The sequence below is a fragment of the Scardinius erythrophthalmus genome (assembly GCF_964197995.2).
Source record: "Scardinius erythrophthalmus genome assembly, chromosome: 1".
Taxonomy (NCBI): domain Eukaryota; kingdom Metazoa; phylum Chordata; class Actinopteri; order Cypriniformes; family Leuciscidae; genus Scardinius; species Scardinius erythrophthalmus.
The window spans coordinates 70,909,059-70,929,163 of NC_138221.1; the positions used below are offsets into that span (position 1 = coordinate 70,909,059).

The following is a 20,105-nucleotide window of genomic DNA, read 5'->3' on the forward strand; positions in this document are numbered from 1 at the left end:
GCTAACGATGCTTTTGGGAAACACACCCCTGGGTGTTTCCCTGCCTATATGGCTCCACCATCCCAATGACCCTAAATAGGACAAGGGGTTCAGAGAATGGATAAAAGAGCAGGACTATAATATCACTGCAAGTCTCTTCATTGGCTGCCAGTTTCTTCTAATTGCATGCAAAACACAAAAGCTAATGCATCACATTCAACGCATCATCAAACAGCTCACCCAAGCCTGGCTACAATTAACTAATTCTGGCCACACAACTCTCCCTTTTCCCCACACGAAGAGTCCCTGTTTGTCCAGATCATGGGACATCTCAGTGGTGGAACCAACTCCCAACAGCAATGAGAACAATTAACACCCCAACACCATCCAAACAAAGCTTGAAGACTCAGACCTCACACACTACAAACATGAATCGCTGAAAAAAACAACCTAGGCTCATTGGAAATACGTGACTCTGGCTACATTTCTGTAAAACTGCTAAAAACGTACCTATGCATACAATTTATAGAGCTGAAATCAACTCTACAGGCTGTAAAACAACAACTTTTGTTCCTTTGTACACAAATGATTAATATATTGGCCAATTATTGATTAGCAAAGACTTAATTTCGCACGGTTCCTTACACAATAAAATGCTATAACCTCAAATCACTTTTATCTGCATGATTTGTAAGCTAATATGTTTTGGCATTTGCATCACATAACCAGCTCCATATGTATGGCTTTTTCTGATAGAAAGGCTTCGGTAGCTCGCGATACTGAGAGCTCAGGTACGAATAACGTGAAACACGAGTCACGGCTCTCCACAAAAGAGCTCTAGGCCTCACAGAAGCAAGCCAAAATGGCATGGTTTCCTCAGAAAATGCATTTTTAATCTCACGTTTTTTAGCGCCACTCACCCGCAATTTCATTTCCGAACTGCCATGATACGTGTATTAATCAACACAACAGAATGTCATGTTTAACTGTTTCAGAGAAAATTTTGTATTCGCCAGTCACTGAACATTTCAGTTTTAAACTGCCTTGAAACGTGAAAACGTCACCTGGTTTCTGAAGAGCATTTTTGAAGCCTAAAGTGGGCGGAGCCGGCCGTCGCCATCTTGGCCACGCGTCACTCCCGGATAAACGGAAATGTGCTGCGAGGCGGATTAGCTGAGGTGACGTGACGCTAACAGACCGCAGACAAACGCCTAGCAGTGACATCAGCGGCAATCCACCTGTCACTCAAGTGGCCACGCCCTTAATTATGCAGAACTTTAAGGCTTAATATAATTTAAACGGATGAGTTATAAAAGAATTCACCCCTCTCACAGTCGTCATGAAGGGCAAAATTAGCTTTATAGACCAAAAACACTTTTTGCACCAGGCTGTAAACATGTTTTTTTCTGCTGTAAAGTTGGGCATTTTAACATGGGGGTCTATGGGATTGACTCTCTTTTGCAGCCTGTCTCTAGTGGCCAGTCAATGAACTGCAGTGTAAGTCACTTCCTTGTTGATTCAAGAGAGAGACACGAAGGTTGCCGCTTGGTTTCATAGCCTCCAAAGCCAATATTAAAAGTCATTCATTCATATGGACCAGACGTTGTTGATGTACAGAATGCATTTTACTCCAGAACTTGTACACAGGTTTTTAGCTCTTTCTGTGAAGTCCCACGCATGCGATCAGTCCACTTCGGTGTCTCACGCGCGATCGCAGCATCAGCTAATAATGCCGAGCAGTCAGACCTCACGTCTTTGAACTCAAGTGGCTCTTGTTTATTTGATTTCTTGGGAGGGGGGGGGGGGAACAAGTGCTGCGAGTTCCTCCATAGACATGGATCTAATTTGGCCATGAGGCTTTGAAGTCTCCGGTCCAGTTCATCTCCTCATGTGCAATTACACCCGCCAGCCACATTAATACAGGCTTCAAGGGCTCCGGCCAGGGTCTTATTAGTTACAGTCGGCCTTGTTCTACACGAGTCTGTGGCGAGAGCATTTTTGTTAAACATTTCAAATCTAAACAATAGCTCCTTTTTTGTCAGGCTCGGTCCGGGCCCCTCAAACAACATTTCCAGATCACAGTTCAAAGACCCCGGCGCACGCCTCTGAATAGCTCTGGCCAGATTCTTCTGGATTCGCAGACACAGCTCTGTGATCTGATATGTTTATGCGTTGTAATTGGTGACCAGCGTGGCCTCCGATGTCCTTGAATATTTCGAGCATTGCACATTTGCAGTGCATTATTTTAACAAAACCAGCGGCAGTTGAGGAATCTTAACCATAGTCATTCTTTTCAGAGTCGGAGGCATGCATTTGCAAGGATGGTAACATTAGATTTGCTTTGAGGTTTGCTCTGTTTCTGTGTATCTTTGTTTCCTGGAAAATCGGCGCAGAACAATGCACATTCTTTTCAGACTCGCACAAACTTTAAGAAAAGACTGAATTCACCCCAGTGTATTTGGTTTCTGTAATGGCGAACATGTTTGTTACACACTATTGTTACATTTTAGCAAAAGGTCAAAGCAACTGTTAGACTTTAAAGGGGTTGCAAAAATTCTTGAGGTTTGATTATAGTGTACGTCAAGTTTTTGTGCACTAACAATTAAAAGTTACTTTAAAAATAATGAATTACAGTATTGCATTACTCCCTAAAAAGTAATTCATTGAGTTAAATAGTTACTTTTTATCTAAAGTAATGTGTTATTTTACTTTATCTCATCTGGGCTGGGCTTGCCTGTTTGTTATTTTGTTTTTTAAATTCTATATTTGGCAAATGTAAAGGCCACTTCACTTCTAAAGTGAACTGAATAATCCTCAGGCTGAAGGAACTGCAGATTCACTCCTGTACAGTAGAGGGCGCCACTCAAACAAACACAGGACAAGAAAATTCAGCCTAAGACTATAGATATAGAAAGACGGTTCACTGCTATTACTTATGAATGGGAGAAACTGCAACGCGCAATATAGCGAAAATAAGTCCCGCCTTCTAAAGTGAATGAGCCAATCACTGACTGGCAAAGTCATTCTCCCGTGAGAAACCCCGTTCCCATAGAAACCTGAGACTCGCTCTTATGACTGCACATGCGCATTGACTCGTCTAGCCTGAAAAATAAGTATAAAAAGCATAAATAGATTTTTTTGCTGATTTGAAATATGTTATTTAATTGTGACAAACTCACGCAGTTTTTGAGATGTCAGGATTCCCCCATTCAAATAGACAGGACTTGGTCTTGTATGCTGCAAAGATGGCCGCCAAGTGAACAGACTCTCCCTGAAAGGGACATCGGTGAAATAATTACTTAAATAAATAAAAATGAAATAAATGTCGTAATATTTATCGAAAGTCATTTTTTTTATCAGTATGGTTGAATTGGATCATTAAAGATCAGCAGCAAACACATTGGTTAATAAAGTGAGATTAAATACATAAAATATATTTCAAGTCGTCAAGTGTATTTGTATAGCGCTTTTCACGATACAGATTGTATCAAAGCAGCTTCACAGTATTAAATTAAAATAATACAACAAGGTTTGTTTCCAATGGAATTTATTGATTGATAAAATTAAAATTAAATATCCCCAAAATATCCCCAACTGAGCAAGCCAAAGGCAACAGCAAAGGCAGATATATGTGTTATTTAGCATATTTAACTATTGCAGGTTTGCGTAATATTCTGAGTTCGCATTTCACTGTTTTAGGCACATTTAGTGTAGAACAAATAGTCAATAAATGGGGTTAATAGTCAATAAATGGGGTTAATTGTCGATAAGTGGGGTTAATAGTCGATAAATGGGGTTGATAGTCAATAAATGTGGTTAATAGTCGATAAATGGGGTTAATTGTCAATAAATGGGGTTAATAATCGATAAGTGGGGTTAAAAGACGATAAATGGGGTTGATAGTCAATAAATGTGGTTAATAGTCGATAAATGGGGTTTATAGTCGCTAAATGGGGTTAATAGTCGATAAATGGGGTTAATAGTCAATTAATGGGGTTGATAGTCGATAAATGGGGTTAATAGTCGATAAATGGGGTTAATAGTCGATAAATGGGGTTGATAGTCGATAAATGGGGTTAATAGTCAATTAATGGGGTTAATAGTCGATAAATGGGGTTAATAGTCGATAAATGGGGTTAATAGTCGATAAGTGGGGTTAATAGTCGATAAATGGGGTTGATAGTCAATAAATGTGGTTAATAGTCGATAAATGGGGTTAATTGTCAATAAATGGGGTTAATAATCGATAAGTGGGGTTAAAAGACGATAAATGGGGTTGATAGTCAATAAATGTGGTTAATAGTCGATAAATGGGGTTTATAGTCGCTAAATGGGGTTAATAGTCGATAAATGGGGTTAATAGTCAATTAATGGGGTTGATAGTCGATAAATGGGGTTAATAGTCGATAAATGGGGTTAATAGTCGATAAATGGGGTTGATAGTCGATAAATGGGGTTAATAGTCAATTAATGGGGTTAATAGTCGATAAATGGGGTTAATAGTCGATAAATGGGGTTAATAGTCGATAAGTGGGGTTAATAGTCGATAAATGGGGTTGATAGTCAATAAATGTGGTTAATAGTCGATAAATGGGGTTAATTGTCAATAAATGGGGTTAATAATCGATAAGTGGGGTTAAAAGACGATAAATGGGGTTGATAGTCAATAAATGTGGTTAATAGTCGATAAATGGGGTTTATAGTCGCTAAATGGGGTTAATAGTCGATAAATGGGGTTAATAGTCGATAAATGGGGTTAATAGTCAATAAATGGGGTTAATAGTCGATAAATGGGGTTAATAGTCGATAAATGGGGTTAATAGTCGATAAATGGGGTTAATAGTCAATTAATGGGGTTGATAGTCGATAAATGGGGTTAATAGTCGATAAATGGGGTTGATAGTCGATAAATGGGGTTAATAGTCAATTAATGGGGTTAATAGTCGATAAATGGGGTTAATAGTCGATAAATGGGGTTAATAGTCGATAAATGGGGTTAATAGTCAATTAATGGGGTTGATAGTCGATAAATGGGGTTAATAGTCGATAAATGGGGTTAATAGTCGATAAATGGGGTTGATAGTCGATAAATGGGGTTAATAGTCAATTAATGGGGTTAATAGTCAATAAATGGGGTTGATAGTCGATAAATGGGGTTAATAGTCGATAAAAACTCATGGTTTTGTCACAGATCAGATCTTTTTTTCGGATTAGCAAAAAAAAAAAAAAAAATGTGTGGGGATGTTAACTTTGCTTTTCATTCTTAAAGCTCACTTTAAGGACTCCGACACCACAGCAAAGACTACTAGCCTAACTAATAAAGTTGAAACATTATTTTGGTAAAGACACACCAAACCCACGCCGAAGAACTGGAGTGCTCATCCTCTTCTCCAGAGGACTAGGAGCGTGGCCCACAATGCACTGAGAAAGCTTAAACCTCACCCTAATGTCAATGATTTTGTTGTACTTCAAGTCAATGCATGAAAAAAGCACTCATCTTTGATGTAGTGATGAACCCTCCTGGTTTGGACACAGTGTAAGAGGTTCCTAATATAATAAACATATTGTAAAAAATAAAAGTATGTTTTATAAGAAAATACTATTTTATTCTTTCTACTTCAACACTTCATAATAAATAAATATGTTACTTGTACTTGTTTGTGAAATTTACTTGCGATCTCTGAGTGAAAATCGGGTTAAAAGCTGTCCTTGTTACAGCGCAATTATACAATTAAGTATTGAGTCATATTAATTAACAACATGTACTTTCTATGGTTTGAGAATTGCATGTATTTATGCATAACTTATAGTTTAAACTATAGTAACTTGTAACTATAGTATAGTAACTATAGTAACTTGTAACTATAGTAACTATAGTAACTATAGTAACTTGTAACAAGGACACTGTATAATAAAGTGGGTTATGCTTTATTTGGTAACACTTTATTTTAGTGTCCTTGTTACATGTACTTACTATAGTAATAACAGTAAATTATGCATAATTACATGCAACTAACCAAACCCTAATCCTACCATAACCCTATAGTAAGTACATGTAGTTGATTAATATTACTCAGTTCTTACATATATAATTACACTGTAACAATGACACCTTAAAATAAAGGATTAGGGTAGGATAATTCTGCATAATTTACTGTTGTTACTACGGTAAGTACATGTAAAATAAAGTGTTACCAGGTTTGGTTTGGTTTAGGGTTAGATGTATGTAAATATGCATAATTAATAGTTATTGCTATACTAACTACATGTAACATGTGTAACAATGACACTGTAAAATAAAGTGTGACCATAAATACACTTTTCCCCCACTAAGCTTGAGGTGTGTTTGTGTGCAGGTGAACTTTCTGCAGAAGAGAGCGTCAGTGTTACAGGAGCAGCTCGACGCTGGACACATCAGGAGGTGAGCCTCACACTCATGTCAGAATGATTGTGACCGAGTCCACTAACATGACAAGTTTCCACACACTCTGCTGTGGTGTTCGGGTACGGTTTAGTTACTGGGGTCCAATCAGAGTTTGTTTTTACATTTTGTTAAGAGGTCATACAAAGTGAACCTGTGCAACCTGATGCCAAGATGTGGCCTATAACAGCCTGGAGATTAAAGCACTTAATATGAGTGGAATCACTTCAATAAAGGAAAATACACTAATGTGCAGCGCAAGCCTCTCATATCGGCTATTCAATTATCATGAGAACATTATAATTGTGTGATTGGGGCATGCATTTTTATGCTGAGACTTTTTGTTTTTTGAATCAGGTTAAAATTCTATAAACATTTGTTTGGATTTAGATTTATCGGCCAATATATCGGTTATCGGCTTATAAATATAAAGCCTTATCGGTTATCGGTATGGTCCAAAATTATCGTATCGGTGGCTAAATACAGGTGTAAGTCCAAGACATTTAGAAATTGCCTCTGAAACCTGTATTTGGTAGATTTCCCCCCACTTTCTTTCTTGTGTTGCACTTTATTAACTCTCAGTGATGTTGAAATGAAGGCTGAAAGTGTTAAAGGAGAGACAGTCTCAATGCCTGATGTGTAGCACTGACCCCAGGACAGTTACGGGAATCACTCATGTGTTTATTCTGATGGCAGGTCCTACCGGGAACTCACTATTTAAGAGTTTTTTTCTTTATTTTTATTCCAAAGACCAATGGCTATTGTTTGTACAGAGATTGCATTTTTTACATTTTTTACATTTTTTACATTTTTCAATCCCTCCCCAACCAACCCAGAACAAACTCCCTTAGATGATGTTAATTAACAGTAATAGTACAAAAAATGTTTAGTAAAATAATAATAATAATAATAATAATAGCAATAAAAAATGCTATAGTTAAATAATGTTCAAGTGATTTGATCTGAATAACATTAAAATCCCACACACTATCAATACTTGCAAACGAGTATCAACATTTTATTATATGTAATTTATTAATTATTATATTTATATGTATCATATTTTTTTGTATTTGTTTATTTTTTGCATTGATTAGGTAGACTATTTAAATCAAGAAATATTCAGAAACAGACTATATTATATCTATATTTAGTATTTCCATCAACTATATCAGTGTTTATTTATTTATTTATTTATTTATTTTTACACACAAAAAATCGTTGGATGGAAACTTGACTATAATGATGGTGAGTTTTATGTGCGAAACTGAGGCTTGATTTGTGTCCACTTCTGCCATGTGTTCTGCACAAGACGTCAGGGCTTGCATGAAAAAGAGTTTGCAGTGCTTAAATTTGATGTTTGATAAACTAGTTAAAAAAACATGTTTCATTTTATTTCTCATAATCACTATCCCCATGTCTCTCTCTCTCTCTCTCACCACATAGGTAGTGGATGATATTAGGCCATTAACATGTCCTCACTGGAGCCGTCCTCATCCTCGCTCGCTCACTCGCGCTGCTTTCACGCTGATCTCGTCAGATGTGCCACATTTACAGCCATATTTATGTACCTAGTCATTTTTATTTATTTCATATTTTGTTGTTGAATTGTTTTTATTATTCTCATCATTATTATTAAATGGTTTGTTAAATTCCAGACTTTGCGTTGTTGTCATTTTCCTGTTGGTGAAGTGTGTGATTTCTCTGTGCTTCTAGTGGAACTAAATGGAATTGCACAAAATAATGAGCATTAATTCCCCGTTATACTTAAAGTGGAATCGAAGAACGAACTGATGCGACATTTCAAACAAAATCAGGCCGAAACGAAGTTCGTTTGGAGTTTGTTTTGGGAGTTCAAAACTTTTTTTTTTTTTTTTGCAAGAGATTCATGAATGAAAGTATTTTTAGATATTTTAAAATTAAAGTTATTCTGTGATGGCAAAGACCCATTATTAGCAGCCGTTGAAAAATAAAAAATTATAATTTTTTTAAATGGATTTGCAAAACATAATGGGCATTAATTCCCCGTTATACTTAAAGTGGAAGCGGAGAACGAACTGATGCGACATTTCGAACAAAATCAGGCCAAAATGAAGTTCGTTTGTATTAAGTATTGCGTTTGTAAACTAAATATTATTACTTTTTGTAATGTATTTTTAGATATTTTAAAGTCGCAGTCGTTGAAAAACGAAAAATTATTTTATGGAATATTGCTGTATTTATTATGAGTGATTTATCCGTGCACATTGATAATCAATGTTCATGTGAAGGATGTTAATTAATAATGATTTGATCAGTCAAATTCTAGTTCTTAAAAAAGCTCAAACTCATTTCTCCATAAAATAGAGATGCACCGATATGAAAATTTTGGTCGATACCGATAACCGATAATTCTTTATATTTGAAAGCCGATATATTGGCCTATAAATCGAAATCCAAATTTTTATATAATTTTTGAGAGCCTGATTACAAAAACAAAAGTCTCACCATTAAAATCCATGTGCCAAACACACAAGTATAATAATGTTCTCATTATAATTGTATATAGCTTATATGACAGACTGTTGCACTTTACTGTATTTTCCTTTTTTGAAGTGATTTCAATCATATTTCAAGCAATTCAAAACCATCATGTTGAAAACCATCATTTGAAGGAAATAACACATTATTTATCGGCTTTAATATATCGGACAAATGTTCTTATCAGGCCGATAACGACAACATTAAAAATTAATGAATATCGGCCGATACCGATATTGTGGTCGATATATCGTGCATCCCTACCATTAATTCATTTGAGACATTAACTGTCTTAAAGAAGAAAGCAGACTGGATCCTCTCTAAACAAAAGCTTCACTGAACACCAGAAACACTGATGAGAAGACAGATCAGAAGAAATAAAAGATAAAAACGTTATTTATCCCAAAGGGGAAATGTAGACGTTACAGCGGCATAAACAGGACGAAAAGCACGAATATTACACTTAAGAAGACAAAAAACATATTGCAACTATGTATTCCGAAGATACATTATGTAGGGAGACCAAAAAAAAACTGATATATCATTAAATATACATATACATAAATATACAAAAAAAATCCTAAATATAAGGATAAATATACGACTCATGTCAAATGGGCAAAATAAACGAAACTTTCGGTGGTAAATGAGTGGAAAAGACGGATGCATGAATCTCCGGCGTCAGTGAGAAACGTTCTACACGCCAAAAACATCCAAGAGAAATGCAACAAAAAGCATGAGATGAAACTTCAGCGGAAGATCTTAATAACCTGACTGCTTGAAAGCAGAATATAAATCCAGTTAGTCGTCACACTTTCCTAGTCGCCACTTTCATACACTTTAATGTATCGCCATTTTTAATGAATGTTTGTACTTTATTAGCTATACATCTAATAGTACTGAACGTCTTAATGCAAGCCTTCTGTTTTACTTCAACAAGTACTCAGTGTTCATGTGCGAACGAGTCTCAAACTTTAGAGTTTATGGCGAGTGCTGTGGGTTGGATATATGTGTTAGTTGAGATATTGATATATTTGAGTTTGCAATTTCACAAAAATAAAAACACCCTGGACGAATAGCCAGTCAAGCTGATGATATAAATGAACAATTCAAAAGCCAACTATTGATGTTAAAGTCAAGGTAATACACTGAAAGGTTTCTAATGAACTCGTATTCGAACCGTCTAATTATTTGGATCTTTCTCAATAGCATTTAAATTTAAATTTCACTTCATAGGTTCACAAGCGCAAACCTTCGTGTCTCTCTCTTGAATCAACACTGAAGTGACTTAAACTGCAGTTCATCGACTGGCCACTAGAGACAGGCTGCAGAAGAGAGTCAATCCCATAGACCCCCATGTTAAAATGCCCAACTTTACAGCAGAAATAAACATGTTTACAGCCTGGTGCAAAAAGTGGTTTTGGTCTATATAGCTCATTTTGCCCTTCATGACAACTGTGAGGGGGGTGAATACTTTTATAACTCATCCGTTTAAATTATATTAAGCCTTAAAATTCTGCATAATTAAGGGCGTGGCCACTTGAGTGACAGGTGGATTGCGGCTGCTTCACTACTAGCCGTTTGTCTGCTGTCTGTTAGCGTCACGTCTCCTCAGCTAATCCCGTATTTTTGGGATTTTTGAGTGTTCCTCGTGTGAGTCTCCCAGACAGCAACATAGTGTCGGCCCAGATCCGGCCCACGTCTGGCCCGTGTGGAATCCACTTGTACCGGATGTGGGCCGAAACTATATATTGCTGTCTGGGTCATCATGATAGCGTGATTCCCAGTAAACAACATACTCTATGATACGCCTTGAAATGCCGTCTCTTTTGCTGCCTTCTGTTGGGATGCTTGTCAGCAAAACCGCAGAACTTTGATAGAAAGAAAGAAAGCCTCTTCCCGGACGATATGTTGAAGTGTCTGTGTCTGCATTGGAGATTACAATCTTCAACACATCTACCCACTCACATTCCTCCGGTCCGTGATCTGATCTGCTTTTTCCAAAGGTAACACGAGCCCGTCGGATCTTTATTTGATGTGCAGATTTTACCGCTGGAGCAGAATATGGGCGAATGCTGGAAAAACCTTGGAGTTGTGGTTGGAAACCCTTCTCGTCAACAACCTGTCTTGACCCGGGTCTTTCGCTCTGATCCTCTGATTTCCACCTTTATTTATACAGCGCCTTTTTACAACACAGATTGTTTCAAAGCAGCTTTACAGAGATAACAGGAAAATAATGCAACAGAGTGTGTTTCCAGAAGTAAATAGCGTCACAGTCCAGCTTCAGTGATGGTTCATTTTTGGTTTGGCAAATTCTATGAATAATCTTCTAAATAAGCTTGAGCCGTTTTCCTTAATCTGTTTCCCAAATGCTCAGTGAAAGGAGGTGCACACATTAAATCAAGGAAAATACTTCAAGGCTCACTTCCCATTAAAATTGTTAACATTTAACTCTTTCCCCGCCATTGACGGGAATTTTCTGGCTTTCCGTGCTTCCACTGTTATACGGTAGGGGGCGCTATTACACATCTACTGAAAGAGGACTGAGTCTCCTGATCAAAACACAGGAGAAGACGCAGAAACAAGCGATAGCATGTAATCATATGCATATGTATAATAACACAGTCATCAACATTAAACAGCGTGTAAATCAAAACTGCGTAATGTTACTGAATGAAATGTGGACCCAGAAAGGGTTAATGACTGTGAAGCATTAGTGGTGTTGATGGACTCGATCGATTCCTGTGTTTTAATCATCGTTCTGAATCTGATCCAGACGAAATCTTTGATAAAAACATGAATTTCTCAGCTTTTTGCTCAAAATATTGATTTTTTATGGCACTCACCCACATAAAAACATGAATTTCTCAGCTTTTTGCTCAAAATAATGATTTTTTATGGCACTCACCCACATAAAAACATGAATTTCTCTGTTCTTTCTTTTGATAAATTGCATGATCAGATATTCATAAAACAAAATATTCCGGGAGCCGTGAACATTTTGTGAAGATGATCAAAAACACCATGGCGAGGAAAGAGTTAAACGGGCTATTTCATTTCACTTTTTCCAGCCTTTTTTTTTTTATTTATTTTTTAAATCATATTCACAAAACGTTTGTGGCCCCCAGAATGTTTCGTTGTATGAATATCTGAACATATAAAAAAAACACAGATGGAGTTGATCATCAACTCCCTCAAATCTTCACAGTTATTAACCCTCTCTGGGTCGACATTTCCTTCAGTAACATTACGCATTGATTCTGCTGTAATGTTGAGTTTTACAGCAACTTCTATCGCTTGTTTCTGCTTCTTCTTTGCACGTGTTTTGATCAGGAAATTGAGTTATGTTTCAGTAGATGTGTAATAGCACCCCCTACCGTATAACAGTGAAAACACACCGATTGAAGGAAAACACCGTCAATGAAAGAGTTAAATAAGAAAACAAATAATGGGCTGCAAACCTGCAACTTCAAATCTGCGTCAAGAACATCCAAAACGACAAGTTTCAAAAACGTTGAAACGTAAACAAGTTTTTTAAACTGGTTGGATAAACAAAACATTACATCATTTCATAACTTTTTTTTTTTTTGCAATTGAAATTGAATGAAATTAATTTTGTTGCATGAAAGAAAAAAGTCACATAGGTTTGAAAAAACATGATTGAGAGAAAATTATGACAGAATGTTCAGTATTGGGTGAACTATTTCTTCAAGCTTATGTGAGATATTAGTTTATCTTACATATCTAATAACTCAGTAACACTTTATAATAAGGTTCATTAGTTAGCATTACTTAATGTTTTAACTAACATGAACTAACAATGAGCTATACATTTGTTACAGTATTTATTAATCTTTTTTTTAATGTTAGTTAAATAAGTTATGTTAGCATAGCTGTTGATTTGAACTGAAATAGATGATTAATTCGTTCCAGAGCCACAACTCTGGTAATTGGAACAATTTATTTTTTTTGAGTAATCAACTTAAAAATTTGAGTTTACAAATGATTAAGTTCCTTTAATTAAATGTAGCTTGCTGGTTGAAGGTTAATTCACTCAAAGTTGACATAACTCAAAAAAATGTATGCAAATTGTTGCGTTAATATTTTTTGTTGAGCCAACACATTATTTTATTAGTGTTTCCTAAATATCTGCAAACATATTATGATATTTGTTTAATGAAAAATGACATACAGCACCAAATGTTTGCATCCAGCAACAGATGAGATGCTCCTGCTGAACGAACTTGATTAAATTAAGGAAAACTTTTCCACGAAAATGAATTACATTTTTCCAACAAAATCTAATTAGTTTGAAATCATTTGTTGTAATCTTGTTGTATGAACTTAAATTCATTTAGTCATTCCTGCTAGATAAAGTTTTGTCAGGTTGACTACATTTAATTTTTGCCCTGCCTAAAATCATATTATAATTTTAGCTAATTAGACTCTACAGCTATTTCCAATGATAGAAGCTACTAGTGTTCAATTTAATTAAAACCACCTTTCACCGATAAATATTGAATATTACTTATGCAGGTCTGCGAAAGAGGTTTAATGCATGTACAGTGAGCGCCCACAGCCCTAAACTAAACACAGTCGCCACTCTTCTGCATAATGGAAACCACACAATTCAAAAACATTACAGAAAGTCCTCTAAGTTTCTAACATTAAAGTTTCTATTAAGCACTAACATTAACTAACAACATCTTTCCATTTACAGAAAAACATAAAATAACACTTTAATCCCTTCCTAATGCAGTCCCTTGCAAAGCATGCTGGGAACTACAGATCCACTGCCCAGATAGTTGTCAACAAAAATGATTTGTGTAGTTTTCACACAAATTAATTAAGTAAACTTCAGTTTTAAATATATTAGGTTGATTGAACACAATTAAATTAAGTTGTGACAAAATATTAAACAATCGTGTTACTTTAGCTTATTTTAATTCATTAAATTTAACAAGAGGCAAAAATTCATTTTTTGAGTGCAGCTGGGACTCGAACCACCCCTCATATATTCATTTATGACTAAAAATCACTCACATCGCATTGTAATTACGGCTTCCCAACTGATAAGTATGAGCTTCCCGGCAGCAGGAATCCCGCTAGTGTTGTTCATCTCCATAAACACCATCATTCTGATATCACAGCATTAGACTGGCTTTCCAAACACTGATCCTAACTTTGACCAAAGCTAGTTTTACATAACATCAACACAGGTTTGGAAGCCCAACCGGCCGCTCCTGTTCCAGTGCCGGGATATACGGGATATTCCACAGGCTGTAATCTGCTTTATGAGGTCATGGCACACACACACACACACACACACACACACTACTGATCCGCAGATAAGACAGGGACAGACCGGAGCGTGTGGGAAAACCTTTGATCCTCCCAATACTCCAAAGATGAGAAATATTGATAAGGCTGGAAATAGCTTTGGTTTTGTCCTGAGTCTGGATCCACTGTGGAGTCGTGTGGAGTTAAATACGTGTGGATGGACTAGATCGGAGCGTAACGGAGAGATCCCGTGTTATTGTTTAATGGATATCCCACTGTATTGGAGAACAGAAACACACGAGTGGAAGCGATACAGAGAGAAGAGTAAATGCCTCTGTCAATAATTACTTTTACAATCCCTTGTTTTTAAAGTGAGAGCTGCTGGTAACACTTTAGTATACTATACTTATAGTTAACTAAGAATGAACAACAGCATTTATTAATCTTAGTTAATATTAATTTTAACATTTATTAATACATTATTAAAATCTAAGGTTGTATTTGTTAGCATTAGTTTATGCACTGTGAACGAACATGAACAAACAATGAACAGCTGGATTTATATTAACATGAATATATATATATATATATATATATATATATATATATATATATATATATATATATATAGTGTATTTTTAATGAAGTAGTAAGATATACTTGACACTGAACAGTCATTGCTTATTGAATCAATGTAGTGTTTACCTTCATGTATCTACTTCAACATTACAGAAACTCAAACATAACAGCATTAAACACTAACAGGTCTTTCCCTTCACTAATAACTAATCAAATAACACTTAATTTCGACATTTATTCATTATTCAAATAATGTTTGCAACTTAAAAAGTGTCACGGGAGGTTGCAGGAAGGCAGATAAAGACCAAGATATATTTCCAACACCAACTTTTAATAATAATAATAAAAATAGACAGGCAGGAGCAATACACACTAAGCACATACGTGACCGCATAACACACATAGGAAAAGGAGGTGCTTAAATACACAGTGATAATGAGGAGATAACGAACAGCTGTGATGATCTGATGAGTTTCCATGGCGACTGATGACCGGCGGGAAACACATGTGACTGATGAGAACCGACTGAAAGTCCAGGGAAACAAGCTAACTGAACATAACTGTGACAAAAGGTTTAATTAAAACAATAAATTAGCATTTTTAACTTGCAACCATGCTAAGTTCACAAACTTGTTTTTCCTGAAAAACAATGTTATGTTTTTTCTACTTTTAAATATACTTTTAAATATACACCGAATGTGTGTTTTTGTTTTGATCTGTGTGACTCCGCCCACTGCCAGTTCAGCCAATAGTATTTTAACGCCTCGGGTTGCCAGTTAGTGGAAAACACAGCATATTGCAGCCGTGGAAACCAGTGAATGAACTGGGTCAGAGATCGCAGATTATACACAACCTGAAAAGCCTCCGCACCCGTCTAAAAAAGTCTATGTCCAGATTCATATTAAAACATGGATAAAGCAAGTCTCCTCTCCTTCCATTGTCAATCGCAACTCTTCCTGTTGCGTGTCCTCAATCTGGCAACCCACGCAAGGGCTGGGGAATTACTCTCTCCAATACTGTCAGTTTGGAGGCGCAGTACACATTTCATCCACTAGCTGTCCATACTTAATTATTCACTGTTGTGATGTGTTGAAACCAGGTTGAAATGCCTTCGCGAATGATAAGAAATGAAGGGCGTGGCTTGATTTTGTCTGTGGGGAATTTGATTGGATGGTTGTGGTTTGCTATTGGTCGAAGTCATGTGAGTGACAGGTGAAAGCCCCGCCCTCACGCCAGTAAACACATCATCAGAGAAGAGAAGAGATGAAAATTCCCATGAGGACAGCAAAAGATCAGGGTAAAACATAACGTCATCCATTATCTGGCTCAGGCGATTAAATAAAACAAGCAAACAGAAGTGTGTGATGGCATGTTTCTGTTGGATCTGAACCAAATATGATCTAAGATAATGAACTATTCATGCTTTCTCTTTATAGTTAAATATTGTTCATGCATCCCTCAACATCAATTCATCCGCCTCTTTATTACAGAATAATAAAGTTATGTAACTTTCATTTAAACTGAGTGTTTATAATCACCATCCAGGTTTTCATTTATGGTCATTTAACAGCAGAAAGGAGAAACTACACCAGTGTTTCTCCTGGGTGGTTGCTATGGTGTTGCTAGGCGGTTGCTAGGGTATTCTGGGTGGTTGCTATGGTGTTGCTAGGTGGTTGCTAGGGTATTCTGGGTGGTTGCTATGGTGTTGCTAGGCGTTGGCTAGGGTGCAGAGGTGGACAGTAACAAAGTATATTTACTTGAGTACTGTACTTAAGTACACTTTTTAAGTATCTGTACTTTACTTGAGTATTATTTTCTCTGGAAACTTTTTACTTTAACTTCACTACATCTGAAAGACAAATATTGTACTTTTTACTCCACTACATTTGTGTCAAGGTCATTGAGTAGAAAGTAGTAACATTAATCAGACATTTTGGTTGCAGAGGTTGCATTTTGGTTGGAAATGAAAGTCGGGTTGACGTCAGCATCTGACATCAACCTGATTTTCATTTTCAACGTTGGGTTTGGTTTTCTAAATGCGAATTTTGTCATTGTTTTGGAGCACACTAGCTTATAGATAACAGTAAGGCTAACATATTCATACTAAAAGCCAAACAACTTTAAATAGGGCACTCTTTGAGGGAACAGCCATTTGGGTGTCTGAAACCATTGTAGACGTTATTGAGTGACTTATTCAATCTCACATTCAGTCCCACTACTGGAACTGTGTTCTGGAAATAAATTTGATAATGATATGAGGGAAGGCAGGCATAGATTCAGAGGCATAAAACTGTAAGTATTACATACAACAATGCAACAATAAAAAGACAATGCATTGACATTTACTTTTTACTTTTGATACTTAAGTACTTTTAAAAACGAGTATTTCTGTACTTTTACTTAAGTAAAAATCGGTCTTTACAACTTTTACTTGTAACAGAGTAATATTTGACCAGTTGTATCTGTACTTTCACTCAAGTAACGAAGTTGTGTACTTTGTCCACCTCTGCTAGGGTGTTCTGGGTGGTTGCTAGAGTGTTCTGGGTGGTTGCTATGGTGTTGCTAGGTGGTTGCTAGGGTATTCTGGGTGGTTGCTATTGTGTTGCTTTGCGGTTGCTAGGGTATTCTGAGTGGTTGCTCGGTGGTTGCTATGGTGTTCAGGGTGGTTGCTAGGGTATTTTGGGTGGTTGCTATGGTGTTACTAGGTGGTTGGTAGTTGTCAAATATGGTTACTATGGAGTTTTTATAGAGTTCTTAAAATCTTTAATAACAAGTGCCTTTAGCCTGCGGCCTAGCATGTTGAAATGTACTGTATGTTTTGTAAATCAGTCTTAATTCCCACCCTAATGAGGATAAAGCGGTTTGGATAATGGATGGATGGACACCTTTATTATCTCTGTCTATAACACAGATGTATTTATAGTTGAACTGAATGCAATTACGTGAACAGAAGACCGGAGCCACCGAATAGTAAGAGAGTTAACTAGATCCTAACAGGAAAGTCATTTATCTCTTCTTGATGTGTGTGTGGCACCTATGCTTATAATTCTCTTACACACTCTTTGAGTCATGACGTGAGTTTGATGGACTGAACGTGATGAGATTGTGTGTGCGCAAGAGCAAGAGTCTTCAAAAGAACCATTAAAATTGGGCTATAAGTCTGAGTTTGATCCATGATCGAATTGATTTACTCAAGTATTACAAAACTGCATGTGACACTAAAAAGTCATGCTAACACACAATGGAGGGCTCATTATTGTAGTCTTCAACTCACATACACCATATTTAAGAGATTAATTTGATTCTTAACCTGTGCATTTGGCCTACTCTTAAAGGGATTTTTGTTAAATAATACATTAAATTTTGGTTTGTTTTTCACCAAACCCTATTGTAGACCCACAGAACATGTGGAATATACGACACGTGTCACATGGGATCATTCTGTTTCACTCAAAGACTGTATAAAACAATGTTCGTAGTGTGCGTGACGTCACCTGGTTTCTGAAGAGCATTTTTGAAGCCCAAAAGTGGGCGGAGCCGGTCGTCGCCATCTTGGATAAACTGAAAATGTGCAGCGAGGCGGATTAGCTGAGGTGACGTGACGCTAACAGACCGCAGACAAATGGCTAGCAGTGACATCAGTGGCAATCCACCTGTCACTCAAGTGGCCACGCCCTTAATTATGCAGAACTTTAAGGCTTAATATAATTTAAACAAATGAGTTATAAAAATATTCACCCCCCCCACAGTCGTCATGAAGGGCAAAATTAGCTTTATAGACCAAAAACCCTTTTTGTACCAGACTGTAAACATGTTTTTTTCTGCTGTAAAGTTTGGAATTTAACATGGGGGTCTATGGGATTGCCTCTCTTTTGGAGAATGTCTCTAGTGGCCAGTCGATGAACTGCAGTTTAAGTCACTTCCGTGAGCAGGGCATTTTTTTAAAGTGACGTGAAGTAATTTGTGCTCTGTATTTCACCCATCCAAGTGCGCGCGCACACACACACACACACACACACACACACACACACAGTAGTGAGTATTGATATTGAGTGCTGTTCATTCACTTCCCCCACTTACAATTCCTGCTGGTACTGATACTCGAACCCGCAACTGTCCGACTCTCTAACCGTTAGGCCATTCCTAAAAAAATTCTCCTTTTGTGGTCCATAAAAGAAAGAACTGCATGTGACATTAGAACAACTCCAGGATGAGTAAATGATGGGTTAATTTTCATTTTATGGTGAACAATCGCTTTAAAAATAGACCAAATGCACAAGTTAAGAATCAACAGTTAATCTCATTAATATCTGTGGTGGTTATTGCCAGAGATCACAGACACTTATCCTGAGATCCTGTAAGTGAAGATAGGGATCGAGAGCTTCGTGCGTTTGGGCTGAGGATGCGATTCAATGATTGAACAGGCTTTTTATTCAGGGTTGTGTTGTTTGCTTATGTTACTCCCAACACCAGTGTAACATCTTGTCTGCAGGGCTATAGACGTCTTGAAGTGTGGTTTTAAGTGAACCTGCCATTGCAGCCTGACAATGACACACAGTCTGAGTGTAAATGTGTGTGACAGTCTTCTCTGTTCCTCTGTCTCTCTGTCAGACTCGTTTCTGCTGCATGTACACAGGACAGGTTTGTGTTTGTGTAGGACCAGACGAGTTCACAGTTGTCGGTTTCCCATCATTAATAATGATGTGTTGCATTATGAGTCTGACAATCATAACACTCTTGGGTGAGTAAGTGTCTGTCTGCTGCTGTCAGTATGAACGCTATATAAAATGACCATGTTTTTACATTACATTACGTGTAGCCGGTCCATATAAACGCCCAGTTGAGGACACTTTTATAGACAAGCCCGTTCAAACGAACGTGATGTTTATTCCTTCCTGTTTATTCCAGTGTCTGTCTGGAGGTTTATAGACAGTGCTGTCCAAAATACTAAGAACACAATGAAAATATGACATTCAAAGTCTAATTAAAAATATTTAAAACAATTGGGATAATATGAAATAAAGAATAATTTCAATCAGCCAATCACAGCAGTGGGCGTTTACACTGAAGTCTCACACAGACACGCCCCTTCACACCAGAGGCTAAAAATGCCTTTTATTTTTAAATTATGACTATTTTTGATGTAGAAATCATACTAACATTTTAAGTGCACCCAAGGAAACATTATAAAACAATGCAGTTCATGACCCCTTTAACTGATAATCTGGCCCTCTAAAGGAAAAGGGATCAAAGGTGTTGCCGGTTTACTGCCTCTAGTGTTCATTTCACCTGCAAACTGTAGTGAATTGTGTGTAAACGTATGTTT

The 20,105-nt window shown here is 36.8% G+C and overlaps 1 protein-coding gene across 2 annotated transcripts in view; it reads left to right on the forward strand.

Moving 5' to 3' along the window:
- cep112 (centrosomal protein 112) overlaps positions 1-8,056 on the forward strand; it is a 210,447-nt gene extending 202,391 nt beyond the window's left edge. For both annotated transcript variants that reach the window (XM_081363687.1, XM_081363688.1), the window contains exons 26-27: positions 6,336-6,400; positions 7,847-8,056. In XM_081363687.1, coding sequence (XP_081219813.1) covers positions 6,336-6,400; positions 7,847-7,850 — 69 coding nt within the window. In that variant the 3' untranslated portion in view covers positions 7,851-8,056. The remainder of the gene's footprint in view (positions 1-6,335; positions 6,401-7,846) is intronic.
- The last annotated feature ends 12,049 nt before the right edge of the window (positions 8,057-20,105 follow it).